Source organism: Diabrotica virgifera, chromosome 7 (assembly GCF_917563875.1).
Source record: "Diabrotica virgifera virgifera chromosome 7, PGI_DIABVI_V3a".
Lineage (NCBI taxonomy): Eukaryota > Metazoa > Arthropoda > Insecta > Coleoptera > Chrysomelidae > Diabrotica > Diabrotica virgifera.
The window spans coordinates 232,765,811-232,789,388 of NC_065449.1; the positions used below are offsets into that span (position 1 = coordinate 232,765,811).

The 23,578-nt window shown below is 32.7% G+C and overlaps 1 protein-coding gene across 1 annotated transcript in view; it reads left to right on the forward strand.

Annotated features, from left to right (window-relative positions):
• The window catches only part of LOC114348266 (juvenile hormone epoxide hydrolase 2), a 26,189-nt gene continuing 2,611 nt past the window's right edge, over positions 1-23,578 (forward strand). The window contains exons 1-4 of the mRNA XM_028298866.2: positions 1-344; positions 3,951-4,326; positions 10,624-10,989; positions 19,592-19,829. Coding sequence (XP_028154667.2) covers positions 159-344; positions 3,951-4,326; positions 10,624-10,989; positions 19,592-19,829 — 1,166 coding nt within the window. The 5' untranslated portion in view covers positions 1-158. The remainder of the gene's footprint in view (positions 345-3,950; positions 4,327-10,623; positions 10,990-19,591; positions 19,830-23,578) is intronic.

Genomic DNA, 23,578 nt, shown 5'->3' on the forward strand with positions numbered 1-23,578 from the left:
AATTAGTACTCAGTCGATAAGAAACTGAGTGAAAATTGTCGTTTTTATCTCCATAGTATTAATTTTGTACACACACGCGTTATTCAAGTAATAATTATTTACTTAATATTATTACTGTAAGTGTTTATCGTTACGTCGTCGTGACCTAGAACGCAATAATGGTCGCGAGTAGTATTAAAGTTAGTTTATTTATTATTATTTTGTCTACTGTTGTGTTCTTCGTCCATCGGTTTTTGTACACTGTGCCGCCTATTCCTGAATATGAAGAAAAGTGGTGGGGATCGGGAGAACCGAAGAAGGTGGATGATAGTATTAGACAGTTTAAAGTAAATATGTCACAAGAGGTAAAACTATTTTCTTTATTAATATACAGGGCAAGCCATAAATATTGGGTGAAATTGTAAATGTATGTTCAGAACCAAAAAAATATTTTTACTTAAGAACAACAACGGGTCTGTGCGCACTCTGAGATAATCTATATCTCACAATAATTTTGCATATTACATTGAAATACTTACTAGTCGAGGAAATGAAGCTGAAAAAATGGCAAAACCTCGCAATTTTTTCGTCCAACATCGATTTGTACAAAAATTTGGGATTAGGCTCATTATACCCTCTAGTTCATTTTCTATATTAAGCCGTTGTACGCTTTTGGTTTTTTAAGGGTGAAAACTACCCCTAATTGTAAAAAATTATAAAATAACATTTTAAACTTTAATATTGTCAACATTCGGTTCTTATTAGTTACATAATGATTTAAGATATACTATCATAATATTTCAACCCTTAAAACCACCCTTGTTGAAGCTGCATATAAAAAATTTACTTATCCTAAAAGAATAATTTTGGCTTGCATAGATTTACTTAAAAATTTGGGATTAGGATCATCTCACCCTGTACTTCATATTCTATATCATGCTTAAGGGCGTTGATTATTTTTAGGGGTGTAAACTACCCCTTATTGTCAATAATTATATAAAAACATTGTAAACTTTAATATGGGTAAAATTTAATTTTGATTGGTTAAATAATGATTGTTTTATATTTTAGGATCTAATATCATAACATTTCACCCCTTAAAAACCACCCTTAATAACATTAGAGTTTTTATAAGTCGATATTTTAATAGATCTATACAGAGAAAAAGTAGAATTAAAGAATTACAAAAACATTTATTTACACAAAAATACGAATTTACAGATATGTACAAATACAAATACAAATAGTTTTTTAGTCATCTTCCAGTATACGAACCGGTTCTGTGGTATTATACATACATTGAAAATTATCCATAACCGGACTATCCGAATTTTTCGAAAAAAAAAATTCCTTTTATAAACATAGCTCCTTCATTTTTGGCGATAAATTCTTTTTTTCAAAAATGGCTTTGTAGGATTTTTGAAGAGTTATAAGACTGTGTAAACTAAATTCCGTAAGGTCGCTTAGTTTTTAATTGGGGTGGGTTTAAAGGGCTCGCATAAGGGGGTGTTTGCTCATAAATAGAAGTTCTAAACAGCTATACCTCGCTAACTGTTCACTGTAATAAAAATCTATGCACAAGGGAATTTTAGTTGTTAAAAAAGCTACAATTTAGTTGTTCATAATTTTTTTCGTGTCTCCAGTATTTTCGAAAATATTTTGAAGTAAATTGTGAAAAATGGAAAATTCCAAAAATTAATTTTTCTTTAAACTCCCATTTTTCTAAAATTAGGCCTTTTAAATAGGTCAAACTTCTTCAATGCATTGATAATACAAACATAGAAGGAATTTCAGAAAGGTGAAGACCAATTTTTAATTAGGAGGGTAGTCTTTTCACTGATTTTTTCATAGAGAAAAGCAGGTACCGACCTTTTTTTGATCATATGTCGCTTAATTTTCAGGCTAGAAACTTTTTATTATTATTTTTTGAAAGATCTAACTGTATTCTTGATAAAAGATTTAAGTTTTCCTCTAAAAATGCAAAGTTTTTCCGTTATTTTACTTTGAATATTTCAAATTATGCATTTGACGAAAAAATCTAACTTTTAGCATGCCGTATCTCGGTTTGTATTGGTCTCAAAGATATTACAGAAAAAGAATTTCGTTTGTATTACTAAAAGATACAATTTTAATATCTACAGTTATTTTGATTAAATGCATATTTTTCGAGGTATTCTCAAAAAACTCTAAAAAAGTTAATTTTTTCATCGAAAAACTGTTACTTTCAAGCGCAAGTAACTCGAAAAATACTAGTTTTACGAAGAAAAAGTAAAAACAATTTTTCTTATAATCACTTTTTGCATCGATTTACATGGTTAAAATGTAATAAAAAATTCCCGCCTACGAGATGGGGTGGCAACCACCCCCAAGATTTTAGCGTACAGCGACATGATATAGAAAATGATCCTTGGACTATATGGATACCTAAAAAACTTTATATTTGCCTACAACTTTTTCTGTATATATGGTCGCAATATATCCTGAAATTATGTTGGACAGTATCTTGTAGGCTATGTCCAGAAGCGCGATTCTGCAATAGTTTTTAGATTCCAACAATTCTCTTCTTGTTAATTCATAAGGTAACCGTTTGTTTATCTATATATGGTTTGTCTTTATTAATGGCTTTCCTCCTTGCTTAATCATCTCAAAATGATATTTAGTCTGATCCCGCTGATTTACTATTTTTTAGTTTGTCTACTTCTCTTCTGATATCAGCCATTGGGAGATTGTTTTTCTGTTATCTGCTGTCTTCCTTACACTATTGCTTGTTTTCCTTATACTATTTTGTCCGTTTTCTTATTATTCTGTTTTGTTTTGTTAATATATTGCCTTCCATCTGAGTACATCATGGTTGTAGGTTTAAATCCTCTTCTTTAGTTTGCTTATTTTATTGTATTACTTTCTCATCGGCGCTATTTTACTTAGTTTTTGAAACTCTTGAAGGCTATATAATACTTTTCCTCTTCTTTTTTGGTGAACTTGTTTCCCTTCCCTTTTTAGCTGTTTGTTTTTTGCTTCTATTTAGCGGCTCTGTTTTTTCTTTAAGTTATTTTTTAATCAAATCATTTATTTATTTGTTTTTTATTATGTTGAGTACGTCTTTGTAGCATAAATTAATTATTAGCTAAATAAACAGCATTAATAGAAATTCCCGAGACAGGTCGATTTTTATTTTTAAATAACGATTTTTTGGCATAATATGTCGTACTAGTGACGTCTCCATCTGGGCGTGATGACGTAATCGATTATTTTTAAAATGAGAATAGGGGTCACGTGATAGCTCATTTGAAATGGTATTCAATTCTTTATTCAATAATATAAACATTCACATAATTATTTATACAGGGTGTCCAAAAAAATGTTTCTTCAATTAAATTAATTGAGACAAAAAGAAGAATGTATGGAATTTATTTTATTCAAAATAAAAATTTTACTGTTGCCAGAAAACAGGAAAAAATGTTTATTTGACAAATAAATATTTTTCTTCGCTACAATTCAATGTTCAAGCTTTCACTCACCTGCCACTATACAGTTTAAACATTTCATTAAAGTGAAAATCAATGTTTATTTTTCTGTTTACTGAGAGTAGTAGAATGTATTTAGAATTAAATAAATTACATACATTCTTCTTTTTGCGTCATTTAATTTTATCTAAAAAATTTTTTTTTGGGCACCCTGTAAAAATAATTATGTTAATGTTTATATTATTGAATAGAGAATTGAATACCTTTCAGATAAGCTATCACATGACCCCGATTCTCATTTAAAAAATCATCGATTACGTCATCACGACCAGATGGATGACGTCACTATTATTACATATATGCCAAAAAATCGGAATTTATAAATAAAAATCGACCTGTTTCGGGACTTTCTAATAGTGTTGTTTATTTAGCTATTGACGCACTGTATATTTCTCATGTATATCTGCACTAAAATTTTGTTTAAATAGACACACTACTTATTTTTAGGATCTGCAAGATTTGAATTATCGACTAAAACACACTCTACCATTTCAAAGACCCTTGGAGGGAGTCAAACAACACTATGGCATGAATACCAACCTCCTTCAAAAAGTTACCGAATTTTGGAGAACAAAATATAACTGGAAAGAACGAGAAACGTTTTTTAACCAGTATCCTCACTACCTTGTCAATATTCAAGGCCTCGACATTCATTTCGTTCACATTAAACCAAAGGTACCGAAAAGTATTGAAGTTTTACCGATGATAATGCTGCATGGATGGGCTGGATCAATACGGGAGTTTTACGATATTGTTCCTCTGTTAACCACACCGCAAGAAGGAAGAGATTTTGTTTTTGAATTAATTATACCTTCTTTACCAGGTAAGCTAAATGAGTACTTCTTCTTCTTCTTGTAATTCCTTCTCATATCGGAGGTTGGCTATCATCACAGCTATCCGTAACTTATTGGCGCCTGTTCTGAAAAGATCTACTGAGCTGCAACTATACCACTTACTTAAGTTTCTCAGCCAGGAAATTCTTCTTCTACCTATGTATCTTTGTCCCTTAATTTTGCCCTGCATTATGAGCCTTAATATCCCATATTTCGCACCTATAGTAATGTGGCCCAAATATTCTAACTTTCTTGTTTTTATGTTTTTTATCACCTCGCAATCCTTTTGTAGCCTTCTTAACACTTCTGCATTCGTAACTCGTTGGATCCATGGTATTTTCAAAATCCTTCTATAGCACCACATCTCAAATGCTTCCAACTTCTTTATGTTGTCTACTTTTAGTGTCCAGCTTTCCATTCCATATAACAAAGTCGTGAAAACGTAGCATCTTAAGGCGCGGCGCAAATTGAACCTAAGCGAGTCACAACCTGCGCCGGCGGGACGGTTGACGCGTGCATTTATTTTTCCAGCGTGTCGCATATTGAACACAAGCCAGCCCAACCGTTGGCCATCGACGTGGCGAATAGAGACGGGCAAAATCAGTGCGGACATGTAACGGTTACTTTTGATACCGGTTCTAAGTGGTACTGATTATAAAATACTGATGTAGTATCTGTTCCTTGTACTGAATTGAGTAGGCAACTTAAAATCGGTAGTTCCGTACTTGTAACTAGTAACGTTTTAAAAATATCTTACACGTCCCTAGTAGTCGTAGCAGTATTACTTTCGAAAATTTTTAATTTGATCATAAGCCGGTGCATAAAAAGATATCTTACACTCTGAGTATTTTATTTCTGCATACCTTTATAATAACAAGCATAAGTTAAACACTGCATTGATTGTGATTCCAAAAACGGTTCGCATGATTTAAATAAGATTTTTGCTGATTATGATTTTGCTAAAATATTAAATAAAACAAAAAATACAATTCACAAAGTCTAATATGATGACAAGTTTGAAATTGATCCACTTTGTCCATAACAGTGTCATTAACAGATATTTTTAAATACCATTAATAATTTTCCAACGATTGTGTGGATTTAAGAAATACATACTAAACAATTTTTTTGCCTAAGGAGATTATAATTATGACACATTATGGTACTCCTTATTTTTCAAATAATATGCCCTTGTAAACGCATAACTTTGATTTATTGGCTAAACCTACATTAGATACATCACAAGAAATTAAAAATAATTAACATGTAATAAATTCACTGTTTTAATCAGATATATTATATTCTCTACTATTGCAATAAAATGTTAAAACGAATAAACGAAAACTTGTTGAGTAGTGCTGATTGATACAGCAGAGCAATAAAATGTTATTCATAAAGATGGTGTGAAATATATCGCCGTTTATCATAAATACCATCCGTATTCATTTCAGATACTTCCATCCCGCAAACAAAAACACGTGAAAATAAACATCTGGCGGTGAGTCACGCGTCCCAATGCCAAGAAAACTGTACGCCGATGACAAACCTTCCCAAGCGAGACCTGCGAACGCATGAACTGATAGTAGGATGCGCAGAACGGTCTACGCAGTCCGCCGACGCAGGTTGTGTCTCGCTTAGGTTCAATTTGCGCCGCGCCTTATTCTCAGCTCCAGAGGAATGTCTCGATTAAAAAACATTTTTTTCATTTTTATAAATGCTTTTCTTGCAATTTCAATGCGTATCCTGATTTTTGTACCTTGGTCGTTGTTTTCATTTACCCATAATCCTTCCTACTCATAGCCTTCCTACTGTGTATTGTTTAGAAATAATCATGAACTTGGTTTTATTAACGTTCATTTGTAGTCCATATTTTATACTGACCTGCTGTAATTTATTTAGTAATCGTTGCAGTGCTTCTAGACTGTCTGCAAAAATAGCGGTGTCGTCTGAGAATCTTATGTTGTTCAAGATTTTTCCATTAATTGATGTACCCTGTTCTTCCTCTGATATTGCTTCCTTAAAAATACCTTCGCTGCACAGATTGAAATACAATGGAGACAACACGCAACCCTGTCTAACAACTCTTGTAATTTCTATGGTTTCCGTTTCGACATTTTTGATTTTAACCTATGCTTTTTGATTCCAGTACATATTGACTTCTTCTTCTTCAGATGCCATCTCCGCTACGGAGGTTGGCAATCATCACAGCTTTTTTAATTTTTGAGGCAGTAGCTCTAAATAGTTGTTTTGAGCTGCATCCAAACAATTCTCTCAGGTTCTTCAGCCATAAAATTCGTCTTCTTCCGATGCTTCTTCCGCCATCTATCTTTCCTTGCATTATGAGTCGTAGGATGCCATACTTCTCGCCCCACATCACATGTCCTAGATACTGTAGCTTTCTTTCTTTAAGTTTTTATTTTTTTTTCTTTCTTTATTGTAAGTTCAACTTCCTTCTCTTTACCCATACATATTTTATTGACAATATCCCGTATATCTCGAGTGTCCACATTCTTTTCTTTTAAAAGTTCTACGAGTTTCTGATGTCGTGCTCTATCAAAAGCCTTTTGATAATCTATAAAGCAGACATAGAGATCCTGGTTTATATCTAGTCGTCTTTGCGCGAGAACGTTAAAAGCGAACAGAGCCTCTCTCGTTCCTGGGGAATTACTTTATATGGGTATTATATGGGGTATTACTCCTGTACTTAGTAAGGAACGAATAAAGCATTAGATTAAAGATTACTACACGGGACGCAGATTTCATTGTCGATCTTTGCTTATATTGCAACTCGTTTTCTTCCACACATTCTGCCCTTATCGCTTCTTTAACTTTTCCGATGTTCTTTTTGGACTTCTAGTTTACTTCTGTTTGTAAAGGGGTATCGTGTGACAATTCATTTTAGAAGATATTTATTCAGTGTGGTTCATCCCTCTGGCTTTGACTTCTTCTTGTACTGCCTATCCATTTCGGATGTTGGCGACCATCGTGGCAATATGTACTTTGCACACTGCTGCTCATAAAAGATTTGTGGTTGTTGTGTTGAACCACGTACGTAGATTTTTTAGCAAGGAAATCCTTCGCTATCCTGGTTTTGCTTTCCTTCTTCTTTTCCCTGCAAGATTAGTTGGAGTAGTCCATATTTTAGCTCTTCCTAATGATGTGATCGAGGTATTCGATTTTGGCTGTTTTTCCAGCTTTTTCTTGGCCCTCTTTTTCGTTTCTTTAGTTTTTTAATTTCTTTTATTCTCTTCGACTATCTATCGTCGCCCATCCTATGGACGTGTTCATATCCAGTCCAGCTATATTCTTGTTATCTTACTTATTATGGAATATTGGTCTAGTTATTTTCTTATTTGATAATTTCTAATTTGATCTGATTCTGCCTTTCCTGGCGTTGTGTGTAATTTTTTTCAGTACTTCCATTTCGACAGCGTTTAATTTGCATTTATGTTTCATTTTTTTCCTTTAGCTTGATGTGTCATTGAGTTCAGGCTTGTGTTTGTGTCTTCACAGATGTAATTTAAATACAAGTGCAATACTCTTATCAAACTTTTACCATTTCGTGTTGCTTATGTGGTATTTTGTTATTTTCAACTTTTATGTTGTATATTCTTATTCTCTTTTGCTCTAATATCTCTTTTATCTTGTTCCAAAAGGATCTACTGTCATTTTATAACCTTTATTTAATTATTCTACATCCTTTTTGATTCGCATCTCTTACTGGCAATTTTATTTGTCCACCATCTGGTCTATTCTAATGAGCCCTAATTTTTAATCTTTTTGTATTTCTCTAGTGACTTATTTATTTTATTTTAGTCCTTTATTTTGTTTATATTTAGTTTATGTTTATCTTGCTCTACTCTATATTCTCTAATTGGATATCTGGTGTTTTGAATATTTTCTCGATCAATGTGCTTCCCTAAAAATAAGCGATTCATGTATTCAAAAGTTCTTTTGATTTTTTCTTCGATAAAGATAAAATCTGAATGGAAAGTTTTCTGTATTCCTACCTGTATATCATGAGATTGTTTTTCTTAAGGTTCCATGTTCTATCGAAAGTAGATATCAACATGAAGATTCTTATTCCACTTACAGTAGCTCTAAATAGTTGGTTAGAGCTCAGACTAAACCATTCCCTTAGATTTCATAACCAGGAGATTCGTCTTCGTTCTACATCTCTTTTTCCTTGTATTTTGCCCTCTATAATCAAACGCAGGAGACTATAACGAGGACCTCTGGCTTTATAACTGAAATATTCAAATTTCCGCCTCTTAATTGTCTGTACAATTTCGTCCTTCTTATTAACCCTATCACGGACAAGGGATATTGCTAATTTTGTCTACTCATGATATTCGTAGCATTCTTCGACAACACCAACGCTCAAAAGCTTCCAATTTCTTAATATCTAACTGCTTCAATGTCCAGGTCTCAGATCCGTAGAGCAAAGCTGTAAAAACGTAACAGTGCAACAACCTTATCCTTAGATCTATTCTTAGGTCTCTACTATATAATAGATTTATACAGGGTGTCCCGAAACGATTGGTCATAAATTATAACACACATTCTCCGGTTAAAAATAGTTCGATTGAACCTAACTTACCTTTGTACAAATGTGATCATAAAAAAAGTTACAGCCCTTTGAAGTTACAAAATGAAAATCGATTTTTTTCAATATATCGAAAACTATTAGAGATTTTTTATTGAAAATGGACATGTATCATTTTTATGGCAGGAAAGTCTTAAAACAAAATTAAAGTGAATTTTGTCCACCCCATAAAAATATTATGGGGGTTTTGTTCCCTTAAACCCCACCAAACATTTGTGTACGTTCCAATTAATTCACTATTGTGGTACCATTAGTTAAACACAACGTTTTTAAAACTTTTTTGTCTCTTAATATTTTTTCGATAAGCCAGTTTTCATCGAGATGCGGCTTCTTTTTTACTATATTTACATAAAAAATTATTGGTGATTTTGTTCCTTTAAACCCCCCAAATGTTTGTGTACGTTCCAATTAAACTATTATTGTGGTACCATTAGTTAAACACAGTGTTTTTAAAACTTTTTTGCCTCTTAGTCTTGTTTTGATAAGTCACCTTTTATCGAGATGGGGCTTCTTTTTCAAAATATACCTAAAAATGTAAATTAGAAATAAATTTTCAGATTATTAACAGGTCTATAATAATCGTACTTAACCATATACAAATATGTGGTGGATTCGCAAAATATTCAAAATATCTCGATAAACACTGGCTTATCCAAAAAGTACTAGGAGACAAAAAAGTTTTAAAACATTGTGCTTAACTAATGGTGCCACAATAATAATTTAATTGGGACGTACACAGAAGTTTGGGGGGTTGAAGGGAACAAAACCCCCATAAATTTTTTATTGGGTGCACAAATTTTACTTTAATTTTTTTTAAGATGTTGTTGCCATAAGAATGCCACATGTCTATTTTCAATAAAAAATCTCTAAGAGTTTTCGATATATATTATGAACAAAAAAACGATTTTCATTTTATAACTTCAAAGGGCTGTATCTTTTTTTTGTGTGCACTATTGTATATAGTTAAGTGAGGTTCAATAAATCTATTTTTGACCCCAGAATCTGTGGTATAATTTATGAACAATATTTTCGGGACACCATGTATATAGTTTCATTTTCTCAAATTTGCCATTGCTATTCCTGTACAGCTTTGAATCTCTTGTTTTTGTTCTGCGTTTTGACTAACCAATGTTTCTAGATATTTGGTATTTATCTACCCTTTATATCTGGATATTATTAATATGGAGTGTCTCGTTATCTTTTGGATGTTTTATAATGACTATTCATTTTTTTAAGTTCATTTCAATACAATATAATAATATGGTACACTATTCGTTCAGCCGTTCTAGTATGTTTGTCAGACATTGTAGAGTTAAATTTGATATTACAGTTTCATCGGTATATCTCATATCCCATCCTTACACTCTCCTAAAGGAAGATGGCTTCGCTATATATTAAATATCAGTGGTGACAATATACAGCCCCGTCTTATACCCCGAAGAATTTTTATTTCTTCCGAGACTTGATCCACAATTTTTACCTTGACTTTCTGGTCCAGTAGAGGTTTGAAATGACTCTGATGTCGCGGCTGTCGATGTTTTTCAGTTTTAAGGTATTAATTAGTTAAATGTGCTGTACCTTGTCAAATGGTTTTTCAAAATCAATAAAGCATGTGTGTGTGAGATATCGTTTACTAATATCGTGAGATATCATTTACTAATTATATTTTATAACGTTTTAGGATTTGGCTTTTCAGAAGCAACGAACAAGCCTGGATTGGGAGCATTCCATATGTCCGTTATTTTGAAAAACCTTATGCTGAAGATCGGTCACCAAAGATTTTACCTCCATGGTACTGATTGGGGTAGTGTCATCGCTCAACATATGTCAGTATTATTTCCTGAGCATATCATCGCATTCCACTCAAATTTTTGCGTCATCGACACCGCACTATCAAATTTAAAACTGCTGATTTACAGTTTGTATCCATCGCTATTTGTGGATAAAGTGGAAGAAGAAATTATGTTTCCATTATCAAAAAGATATAATTATTTTCTTGTGGAAAGCGGATATTTTCATATTCAGGCAACCAAGCCTGATACGATAGGTAAGTAGTGATCTAAGTTATATTATAAAAGAATATTCTTAAGTGGATAGCTAAAAACTGGCTACAGAAGGACTCATATTTATTTCTAATAATTTCTTCTTCATGTGCCCCATCCTTTAAGGACCTTGGCGATCAGTTTGGCCTATTTTACTCTGTCTGCAGAGTAGTCATAATTCTGAAAAGTTCTATTATTGTTTTTCCACTCCACTGCTTTGAATTTTTCAACCAGGGCGTGTTTCGTCTCCCCGGTTTTCGTTTTCCTTCCACTTTCATTCGTACACAAAATCACATCAATTAATATTTTTCATTTACTAGTATGTATTCATTTACTAGTATGTTTTTTCACAGTGTTGAGTATTTCTTTTTTTTTCTTCACCTTTCGTAATATTTCCGTGTTTGTTACGTGTTTTGTTCATGGAATTTTCCACATTCTTCGATAACACCACATCGCAAAGCTGGCAAGTATTTTTTCAGTTGCGTCCGTAATTGTCCAGGCTTCGACTTTACATAAAAGGACAGAGAATTTAATAGCATCTCAATGCTCTACTTCTAAATTTCTATTCTAGTTTTCCATTGCTTTATACTGTTTTCATTTAATTGAAAGCACCTCAATGCGTCGTTTTATTTCGAGGTTGCAGTGATATCACTTTCTTCTTATAGTAGAAAAATTTCTAACCTCTCTTCTACAGTAGAAAAATCTAATTGAAACTTTTTATAAATAATGACTATTCCAACAATCGGACTGGAAGCGCCAGTCAAGAGACACCCATATAAAATAGGATTTTTCCATGGAGAATTGTACTGCAGACTCTGCAATACACAACTTGAATCAGTTAACCATCTCTTGCATGACTGAGAGGTAAATGCTTTTTGGAGACAACTGAGTTTTTTTTATTTATTAAACACCATTAAGTTGCCTAACATTACAATCTGATCAAATAATATGATCAATGAGCAACTTATTTCTAACCTAAATTACTACTAAAAATTTAAGACTAAGGACAAACTGACTGGTACCCCTTAGGTTCTGTTAATTTATTGGCACAAATATTAACCTGTACCATCACTTGCACCGTGCACTAATTTTCACTTAAATAACTCGAAGGGTTTCTTCCTCTTGAGTCTTCCAGCTAGATCCGTGTTGTCGAGGAGCTGCATGGCCTCAACATTGGCGTGTTGAAGAAGTCGTTGTTCGTGACTCTTAGCAAATTTTTCAATGGTCTTGATAACAGTATCCATGTCTAGGTCCTTATGGAGGTCACTGTTCCTATAGTACCAGGGAGCGTTGACAATGCTCCTTAGCACTTTGTTTTGAAATCGCTGGATGATGTCTAAATTACTATTACTAGCAGAGCCCCATAGATGGATGCCATATGTCTATGTAGGTTTTAGAATCTGTTTATACAAAACTATTTTGTTGTCGATTGACAGATTGTTTTCCCAATACATTCTTATATACTTCATGTTAAGCAGTTCTCGTTTCTTTTTAACATGGGCTTCAGCGTAGCCCAGTGGCGGCCCGTGAGTTAGTGCCATAGAGTAATGGCACTACCTTGCTAACTATGCAGAAACATATTTTTTATCTTCAAAACTTTTTAATTCCTGATAATTTTTTTGTGTGTATTTCTTTTGATCTTCATAAATTATGTAAAATATGGCAACTATGGGCGTAGGTAATACAATTCCTGCCGACAGCGGAGAGTATTCGACAGGAGAATCTCCTTCGTGCCGAAGTCAGTACTGGCACGACTAAAGAGAGAAAGATTTTACGAGCATTCTATGTAAGTGACAGAGAAAGAGCTATATTGGACTATTAGTATACCTTAAAATTAGAATCTCTGTGCCAGGCACGAGGGTATGATGCCAGGTGTCTATTTATTTTGAGTTTCTTTACGTGCTGGTTTGTCACTTTTATTATGTATATTTTCTGTTAAAAAGTTTTTGTATTTATAATTAAACTTTTACTGCATCATGATCGTGGGTATTTTGATAATATTTTGATTATTTCTCAAGTTTAATTTATTAATTGACAATGAAGATTAATATCTTAAAAAATTTTTTTGGTGGTTTTTCGCTAGAAAAAAAAAACTACAATTGTTATAAGGTGTTGTGGAGCTTTCAAGTTAGCTTTAAGAGAAGAGGTCACGACGAAAAAGAAAATTCAGAAAATAGAGGCATATTTAAGGAGCTGGTCAATTTTAGCGCCGAATTAGACAACGACTTAAAGGTTCATATTATTCAAAGTATCAAAGTACCAGATCTTTCAAAGGTCTACCTTCTCCGGACATTTAGTTGCTTCTAATTTATTTATGTCGGAGAAGTTTTCTGCGTATAATCATCAGTTTTTCGAATTGTTTCTTAATGAAACATGGAGACAATTTCAATTTTTAAGCAAAACTCGGTTTAAAACTGAATTAGAAGTTGGTACTGTGTTAGCGAGACGAATTAAGTACTACCTCTGGGGCTGTTTCGCTATCGGTTTTATTGTAGAGGGAAGGTTTAAAAAGCACATTTGAAGAAACTATTAAACTTTTAAGTATTTTAGTTACCATTCCTATATCAACATCTGAAACAGAACGCTGTTTTTCGATGTTAAAACATAGTGCTTTAGGTATGCTATCTGCAGAAAAGCATTTCGCAAATTGTATTGATAATTTTAATTATAAAGTATTACAAAAGACATTATACCTCGTCCAATTTACTTACCGTTGCACGTCATCCGCGCCATAGCCTGTGACACGATACCAACACGAAATATCTAGGCGGTGGATGTGTTCCCCTTTAGAATCATTTTGATTCTAAAAAAGAACATACCCACCGCCTAAATATTTCGTGTTGGTATCGTGTCACAGGCTATGGCGCGGATGACGTGCAACGGTAAGTAAATTGGACGAGGTATACAAAAATTTGTGCATGTGTGTGAATAATGAAATAGTATTATTTTTATAAATTGGTAAATAGAGACTAAATCGTAATAACAATTTTCTAGCACTATCATTATCAGCAGTAAATGCTGGTGGTAAGTTAAAAGGTTTTTATTATTAATTAATTTACGGAACGGTTTTGATCAATGTTGGACAATTGCTTGGCACCTCAGATCAATAAACTTAAGATACATAAGATAAAAGTATCCGCGCATATTTTTTTTAGTTTTTGTTGTCAGTATACCTTTTTTTGACAATATCGTGAAACCGTCACTAAAAATTTGAGCGGCTACCCGAGTTCTGGCACTACCTTCTTAAAGTGGTATGAGCCGCCACTGGCGTAGCCTAGCGTCCAATGTAATACCTAAATATTTGGCGGTATCGGCATATGGTATCTGAGTGTTATTTACGTTAACCGGAATGTATTGTTTTTTTCTTATTTGTAAAATTAATATGCAGTGACTTCATTTAATTTAATTTAATTCGCCAAATTTTGTCTCGCAATTTTTTCGTCCAGCATGGATTTACTTGAAATTGCCGCTGTACTCTAAAACCTTGGGGGTGGTTGCCACCCCATCTCATGGGTGTGAATTTTTTATTACACTTTAACTATGTAAATCGATGTAAAAAGTAATTCTAAGAAAAAATTGTTTTTTACATTTTCTTTGTAAAACTAATACTTTTCGAGATATTCGCGCTTGAACGTAACAGTTTTTCGACGAAAAAATTAACTTCTTTAGAGGGTTTTTTGAGAATACATACCTCGAAAAATGCATTTAATCCAAAAAACCGTAGATATCAAAATTGTATCTTTTAGTAACACAAATTAAATTCTTTTTCTATAATATCTTTAAGACCAACACAAAACAAGATACGGCATGTTAAAAGTTAGCTTTTTTCGTCAAATGCATAATATTTAATGTTCAAAGCCAAATAACAGGAAAACTTTGCATTTTTTGAGAACAATTTAAATAATCTTTTTTTAAGAATACCATTAGATCTTCAAAAAATAATAATAAAAAGTTTCTAGCATGAAAATTTAGCGACACATGATCAAAAAAAGTTCAGTACCTGCTTTTCTCTACGAAAAAATTAGTGAAAGCAACCCCCTAACTACCCTCCTAATTAAAAATTGGTCTTTACTTTTCTGTAATTCCTTGTATATCTGTATTACCAAAACACGCAAGAAGTTTGACCTATTTAAAAGGCCTAATTTTAGAAAAATTGGAGTTTAAAGAAAAATTGATTTTTTGCAATTTCGTATTTTTCACCTTTTACTTCCAAAGATCACCGAAAATACTGGAGTTACGAAAAAAATTATACACTACTAAATTGCAGCTTTTTAAATAACTAAAATTCATTTGTACATAGATTTTAATTACGGTGAACAGTTAGCGAGATATAGCTGTTGAAACCTCTATTTACGAGCAAACACCCCCTTATTCGAGCCCTTTAAACCCGCCTTAATTAAAAACTGCACATTTTACGGAATTGAATTAACACAGTCTTATAGCTCTTCAAAAATCCTTCAAAATCATTTTTGAAAAACTTTTTATCGCCAAAAATGAAGGAGCTATATTTATAAAACGAATTTTTTTTTCGAAAAATTAGAATAACATAGTCCGCTTATGGAGCGTTTTCAATGTATGTATAACACCACAGAACCGGTTCGTATACTGGAAGATGACTAAAAAACTATTTGTTTTTGTATTTGTGCATATTTGTAAATTCGTATTTTTGTGTAAATAAATGTTTTTGTAATTCTTTAATTCTACTTTTCTTCTACATAGATTTATTAAATTATGTACTTATAAAAATTGTATGTTTTTAAGGGTGGTTTTTAAGGGTTGAAATATTATGATATTATATCCTAAAGCATAAAACAATCATTATTTAACCAATCAAAACCAAATTTTACCCATATTAAAGTTTACAATGTTTTTATATAATTTTTGAAAATAAGGGGTAGTTTACACCACTAAAAATAATCAACACCTTGAGCATGATACAGAATATAAAGTAGGTACAGGGTGAGATGATCCAAATTTTTATGTAAATCGATGCAAGCCGAAACTATTCTTTTAGGATAAGTAAGTTTTTTATATATAGCTCCAACAAGGGTGGTTTTAAGGGTTGAAATATTATGTTAGTATATCTTAAAGCATAAAAAAACATTATGTAACTAATAAGCACCAAATGTTGACAATATTAAAGTTTAAAATATTATTTTATAATTTTTTACAATTAGGGGTAGTTTTCACCCTTAAAAACCAAAAGCGTACAACGGCTCAATATACAAAATGAACTAGAGCGTGAAATGAGCTTTATCTCAAATTTTTGTACAAATCGATGCTGGACGAAAAAATTGCGAGGTTTTGCCATTTTTTCAGTTTCATTTCCTCGACTATTAAGTCTGTTAACAGAGTCTGTTTTCTAAGCTGCTTCTTAATGGTTTTCACCTACAGCCAAGACGGCAGTATCATCAGCAAAGGTAGCTACTGTGTTGTGGTCTACTCCAGAGATATCACTAGTGTATAACAGGTATGGGACCGGTCCTATTACACTACCTTGTGGTACACCTGCATTGACTTCTTTTAGTTTCGAGCAGGCTTCTTTTTGCTTAAGCCTAAAAACTCTCTATGATATATAAGATTCCAATAGCTCTGTGTATTTTCTTGGCAGAATCCTGCTTAGTTTGTATTTATGTCCTTTGTGCCATATTTTATCAAAAGCTGGCGCCACGTCGAGGAAGACAGCAAAGCAAACTTGCTTTCCTTCCAACGACCTCTCAATTATATCCGTTATTCTATGGAGTTAGTCGATAGTTGAATGACTTTCTCGACCGAGTGGCTCAAAAAATATATGGTACCCATTACCCATTCACTAGACCTGTGCTGGTATAGGGTTCCAAAATCCTGGAATAGGTAACATGATAGAACGGAAGATGTACGATAAGCTGATTTGATAAAGAACGACCGGTTTATAATAAACGACTTCAAAAAAAAATCCAGACTGTTAAGATGAGATTTTAAGAAAAGGTTAAGAAGATTTTAAGAGAATATAAAAGGTCTGGCAAATTAGACAAGAACTTAATATATTTGCCCTTAAGACAAAATTTCATAATATCGAACCAACTGGAAAGATCATTTGGACAGAATAAATACCGACGGATTTGCCTAATGTGCGATGTAGTAAGCGAAGTTATGAGTTAGCAAGAGGTCCCAACATAATTCTGTTTTGTATATTATAATTTTTGAAAAAGGGGTTTTAGGGTAATTTTGAATGATTTTTTATTATCTTTACCATTTGAACACGCACATTATAAGCCTTTAATCCAAAGTGCTGGTCTTCATCTACATCGCATATCGCAAAGATTACTGCTTCTCAGGGCCGTCGTTAAAGTGTTATACTGTTATACTGCTACTTCCAATTGATTTGTTACCATTTCATTAAACTCTCATGCAAACATCAGACTGGTGTTTATCACCAATTGGGTATTTTAATGAGTGGAACACTAAGAACATATCAAATGACGGGAATCATATTGGCTAGTAATAGTAGCCTGATTTTTGCATGAGAGTTTAATGAAAAGATAAAAAATCAATTGGATGTTCTGTCCGACAAAATACATGAGACGTTTTCCTAATCTAGCGTTCCAAATTTTTAAACTGTTCCACAATTAAAATTTTCCCTATTCCAGTGTTCCCGTACATCAAAGTTTGTCCGACTAGACACCGTTAAACTATTAACAAATTTTCAGCTTGCTATTAATCAACTTTTTTGACACGCGGGATCCAGGCCTATTTGAAATAAAGTAGTGTGCAAAAGAAACGGGCACACTACTATATATTACAAAACAAAGTCGATTATCAAAAGCGTGTCTAAAATCATCAAATTCTCAACTTGACTGAACTATAACCCATCTATAACCATACATAAGCATCAAGGAACAATATTATAACAGAGCAACCATCGAGTAATAAAAAGATTTTTTGAAACCATCGAGTAATAAAAAAGACTTTTTTATTACTCAATTAGAGCAACTTAACAAGCACTTATCTAAATTCTCGGAAAGTATCCTATTGTCTTATCGTAGTTTCTTAAAAAATCATAAATGTTCAGAATTTAAAAAAATCGCATATGGACCCGTAGGCCACAAAGGCGATAATTTACGGCGCCGTAAGAGCAGTAAACCCATTGGTTGACTAACTCCTCCACCAATTGTAGATGAAATAGGAGTTAGTCAACCAATGCCTCGTCAGGTTTACTGCTCTTACGGCGCCGTAAATTATCGCCCGTGTGGTCTTAGCCTTAGCCACTTCTTCTTCTTCTTCTTCTTCTTCTTAGCCTTCTATCGTCCACCTTTGGACATAGGCCTCTCCCAACTCCTTCCATCGGTCTCTATCCTGAGCAACATATTTCCAATTCGTTCCGGCTACTCTTTTAATATCGTCAACCCATCTCATCTGTGGTCTTCCTCTCGGTCGTTTACTTTGGTAAGGTCTCTAATGTTATATCATTGCATTCCAACGTTGGTCTTTTTGTCTAACAGTGTGGCCTGCGAAGCTCCATTTAAGTTTGGCAACTTTTGTTGTTATGTCCTCGACTTTTGTTTTTGATCTTACCCAGTCGTTCCTCTTTTTATCTGACAGTCGTATACCTAACATTACTCTTTCCATAGCTCTTTGTGTTGTGGCTAGTTTATTCATATTTGCCTTGGTTAGGGTCCAGGTTTGACACCCATATGTCATGATAGGAAGGATGCACTGGTTAAACACTTTGGTCCTCAAATATTGAGGTATTTTGCTGTTCTTAAGTATCCAACCAAGTTTTCCAAATCCTGCCCATGCTAGTCTTGCTCTTCTATTAATTTCCGCACTTTGGTTTTCTTTGTCAAGTTTCAGAATTTGGCCTAGGTAGATATATTCCTGGACTTTTTCTATCTCACTGCCATTTATAGTTATGGCGTCTGGGGTCCTCTGTGTTTGTCACAGCCTTAGCCACAGTCAGTTCAAAAGCCGTCAGTCACTTTGAATTAAAAAGCATTCCTGGAACTACTTTAGGACTACAACTGCAAAAGGGTAGTTCATATAATAAATAACATTTTCTGGCATGTTTGTTTAAATTGTTTGAAATATTACGTAGAAACAGAATTTATAGAAATATCTGAATCATTACTATGTATTTAATTTATAATATATATGTATATATTACTATGTATAATCTGCCGCCCGTGTGAGATGCACACTTTGCACACATGGTAGCGGCGGCCCTGCTGCTTCTTTAAATCATCACACAATAATTCATTAAGTCCAATATAAAAAGAAAATATTATGATTTTATACCCTGATGAGCAGTATACTCCTTTCTCTCTGACGCAGGACGGTTTGACTTTGAGTCGTATAAATGACCAACGATAATTCATTTTTGGTTTGATGAGTAACTTACACAATTGTAGTACCATTTCTTCTTTTTTTTACTTAAACGCTATGAGTATGCAGCCTTTTGATTTAGAAATTCACTCTCGGATCAAGTTAGATTAGATTGCCTTCAACAGTGTTACTACGCGTTTGATATTAATATTTTGGGAACAAAAGATTCTCAGTTAATAATTATTTGTATTTATTTTATAATCAATATTTTTAATTTAATATTTAATTTAATCTAATATTTTGGAGGTGTTGCCTTGCGCGAAAGTCCAACAGGGTTAGCTGCCTACCTCCTGGAAAAATTTGTAACGTTAACAAATACGACGTACAAAGACCTCGAAGACGGTGGACTTACGGAAAAATTTACATATACTCAACTTCTTGATAATATAATGGTATACTGGATGTCAAGATCAATTACTACTTCTATGAGAATTTATGCTGAACTGTTTCATGAGGACAATCGTGCTAAACTAAGAATAGAAAGGTAAATGTATTGTTCTTTATTATAAACCTATGGAATATTAATTATAGATTCTATAACTAAGCACTAATAAAATTATTTGACTCAACTATTTTAAACAAAACTCAAACTTAGGTCTGTAAAAAATTCTTAATTACTTTGAAGGACCTTTTGAACAATATTTTTCCATTTACTTCTGTTTTGGCATTTTCTTTTTCAGTCCCTCAACTTCACGTGTTTAAGTTTGTACTTCAGTTTATTAACATTAATCCACCTCGTTCTGAGTCTACCACTTCCTTTGGGACCGACTAGTCGTCTGGTCATAACTAGTTCAGGCTTTTACATGTCCCAATCATCTGATCCTTTGGGACTTGACGAACCTTGTGATGGTGGGTTCTTTGTATAAAGCCATTAATTTGTTTTTGGTTTATCCACCCGTATTATGTATTTTTTCCTCCAAATACGCGTCTCAGTATTTTCTTTCTCATCTTTCCAGAGTATTCTCTTCTTTTTTATTTAATGTTCATTCATTCGTGTTAATATGGGTCTAATTAAGGTTATAAGGAGTCTGCCTTGTTTAGAAACGTAATCTGCATTTATGTTAGCTATTATTTTGCCAATTTTTTTATTCCCTTTATGTATTCTCTTATCGAGCTCCCCTTTGTGTGTTCCATTTTCATCGAATATGACACCCAGGTATTTAAAACTCTCCACCCTGTTAAAACTAAAACTTTTTTCACTTGTAGACTTATACAGAGAGGATCTAAATTATTGAATAAATTCATTTTCTCTAAAATGGACGACTTTGGAGAAAAATCCTGAAACAGGTCGATTTTTATTTTTTTTTAAATTACAATTGTTTGCCATATATTTCATACTAGTAGCGTCATTCATCTGAGCGTGATGACGTAATCAATGATTTTTTTTTATATGGAAATATATAGGGGTCGTGTGGCACCTCATTTGAAAGGGTGTTCAATTCTCTATTCAGTAATATAGACGATAATATCATTATTTATACAGGGTGACCAAAAAAATAATTTTTGAATTAAATTAATTGACGCAAAAAGAAGAATGTATGTAATTTATTTAACTTAAAATACATTGTAACGGCTGTCAGTAAATAGAAAAAAAATGTTTATTCACAAATAAATATTTCTTTTCGCTTAAATTAAATCACAAACAGCCTTCCACCTACCTCTTGGCAGTTTCAACATTTAATTTAAGCGAAAAGCAATGTTTATTTGCAAAATAAATTTTTTTTCTATTTTCTGACGGCGATATAATGTATTTTGAGTTAAATAAATTGCATACATCCTCCTTTTGTCGTAAATTAAGTTAATTCAAAAATTATTATTTTGGCCACCCTGTATAAGTAATGATATTAATGTTGGTATTACTGTATAGAGAATTGAACACCCTTTCAAGTGAGGTGCCACACGACCCCTATTTCGATTTAAAAAAAACTCATCGATTACGTCACCACGCTCAGATGGATGGCGTCACTAGTATGAAATATATGCCAAAAAATTATAATTTGAAAATAAAAATCGACCTTTTTCGGGATTTTTCTCTAAACTCGTCCATTTTAGAGAAAATAAATTTATTCCATAATTTCGATCCTCTCTGTATAAGTGGGAAAAGGTTACCTATTATATTTTGTTTAGTCTTCATTTAGCTCTAATCCGAATTTTTGTGCTGATCGTTATATTATCAGCAAATACCATGCATTGATTTAATCTGAATTTTTGACATTCACACATATTATCATTTATCTGTTTGAATTCTGTTGAAAAACTAAACAGCGCTGTTTGGTATGCATTTATCAAAAGGTACATAAAATATATAAATATATCTTTTGCCTTTTGTAGTTCCTCTATACTGTTTGGCGGTATCAATATTAGATTTACAAAATAAGTCGCTTTATTACCAGAGAACGGTAGTTCACGCGAGTGGCGCACACCCACACCCCCTACACGCGACACTATATACAGCGTGTCTACTTAAGTTGGAAACATATGGGAAACTTTTTTGTTATTCATTTTACGAAAAAAAGTTATTCTTTATAAAAAGTTCTGCATGCTCTAAAACCTAAGATTTGATCATCAGATACCAAATTTTGTCAATATTATACGAGGTATGTCAAAAAATATGAACTTCGTTCAAAAGTAAAGTACCTTTATTTCTCTCGGTATCGAAAATTCTTATTATGAAAAGTTGTTTGGAAATAAAAACTAAGATCAAATATGCAATTACATGCTTCTAATTGCAAAAAAATGTTTTCAAAATTTTTCTCAAATTTATTGATACTTAACTTGGTTTTTATTTATTACACATACGATAACTCTTTTATTATTACTTTTACGAAAAAAAGGTATTCTTTATAAAAAGCTCTGCATATTCTAGGACCGAAGATGCAACCATCAGATATCACATTTTATTAATTTTATACGAGGGATGTCAAAAAACATGAATTTCACTCAAGAGTAAAGTACCTTTATTTTTCACAATATTTATTGAAAATGGTTATTACAAAAAGTTGTTTAGAATTAAAAACTATGTTTTAATATGCAATTACATCCTTCTAATTGAAATATTCTGAAATATAAAGGTACTATATTCTTGAGCGAATTTCATATTTTTTGACACACCTCGTATAAAATTAATAAAAGTTGATATATCATGGTTGTGTCTTAGATTCTAGATCATGCAGAGCTTTTTATGAAGGATAACTTTTTTTCGTAAAATTAATAATAAAAGAGTTATCATATTTGTAATAATTAAAAAATATGTTAGGTATCCATAAATTTGAGAAAAAAAAATTATTTTTCAATTAGATGCATATAATTGCATATTTGATCTTAGTTTTTAATTCCAAACAACTTTTTATGATAAGAATTTGCGTTATTTAGAGAAATAAAGGTACTTTACCCTTGACCGAAATTCATATTTTTTGACATACCTCGTATAATATTGAGAAAATTTGATAGCTGATGATTGAATCTTAGGTTTTAGAGCACATAGAACTTTTTATAAAGAATAACTTTTTTTCGTAAAATTAATAATAAAAAAGTTTCCCATATGTTTCCAACTTAAGTAGACACGCTGTATACACGAAATTTTCGATTTTCTAAATCTAACGGAATTGAAAATTGTACCAACTCCCATCTTAAAGTTCAGGAAAAGACTCACCCATTCATATATCAACCATCCATTTTGGTCCAAGGGTCTGGATTTTTCGGCCCTTCGGCCCAAACACTTCGAAAATTTAAGTCCGACATTTGCGGGTTCTAATAGTACTGATCATTACCTTTCCAACGCATGTCTAATTTTGAAAATCGGGTATACCATTCAAAAGTTGCCGAGCGCAGAAATATGACTCAATTTATATTTAAAAAGGGAAAATGTTTGTGGATATTTACAGTAGGAAAAATGAAAGATTACCCATGAACGAACCGGAATGGGACGTCTCGATGCCGCCGGTTCATCGCCAGTCCATTTAATCGCCGTCATATCTCGCATTTCCTAGAATTCCTAATTAATACTAAAAATAACTAATAATTATAACTGTCGAAAATTCGGAAATATATCAGATAGCGATTAATTGACTGGCGATGAATCGGCCGGCATCGGCATCGAACTGGCGGCATCGAAACGGCGGCGATGAAACGTCTTAGACCCGAACGAACGTATAAAACACATCTTTTCTATGTTCCAGAAAGTAATGAACCATTACCAGTATTATAAGAACAGTTTATATAATTATTACATGT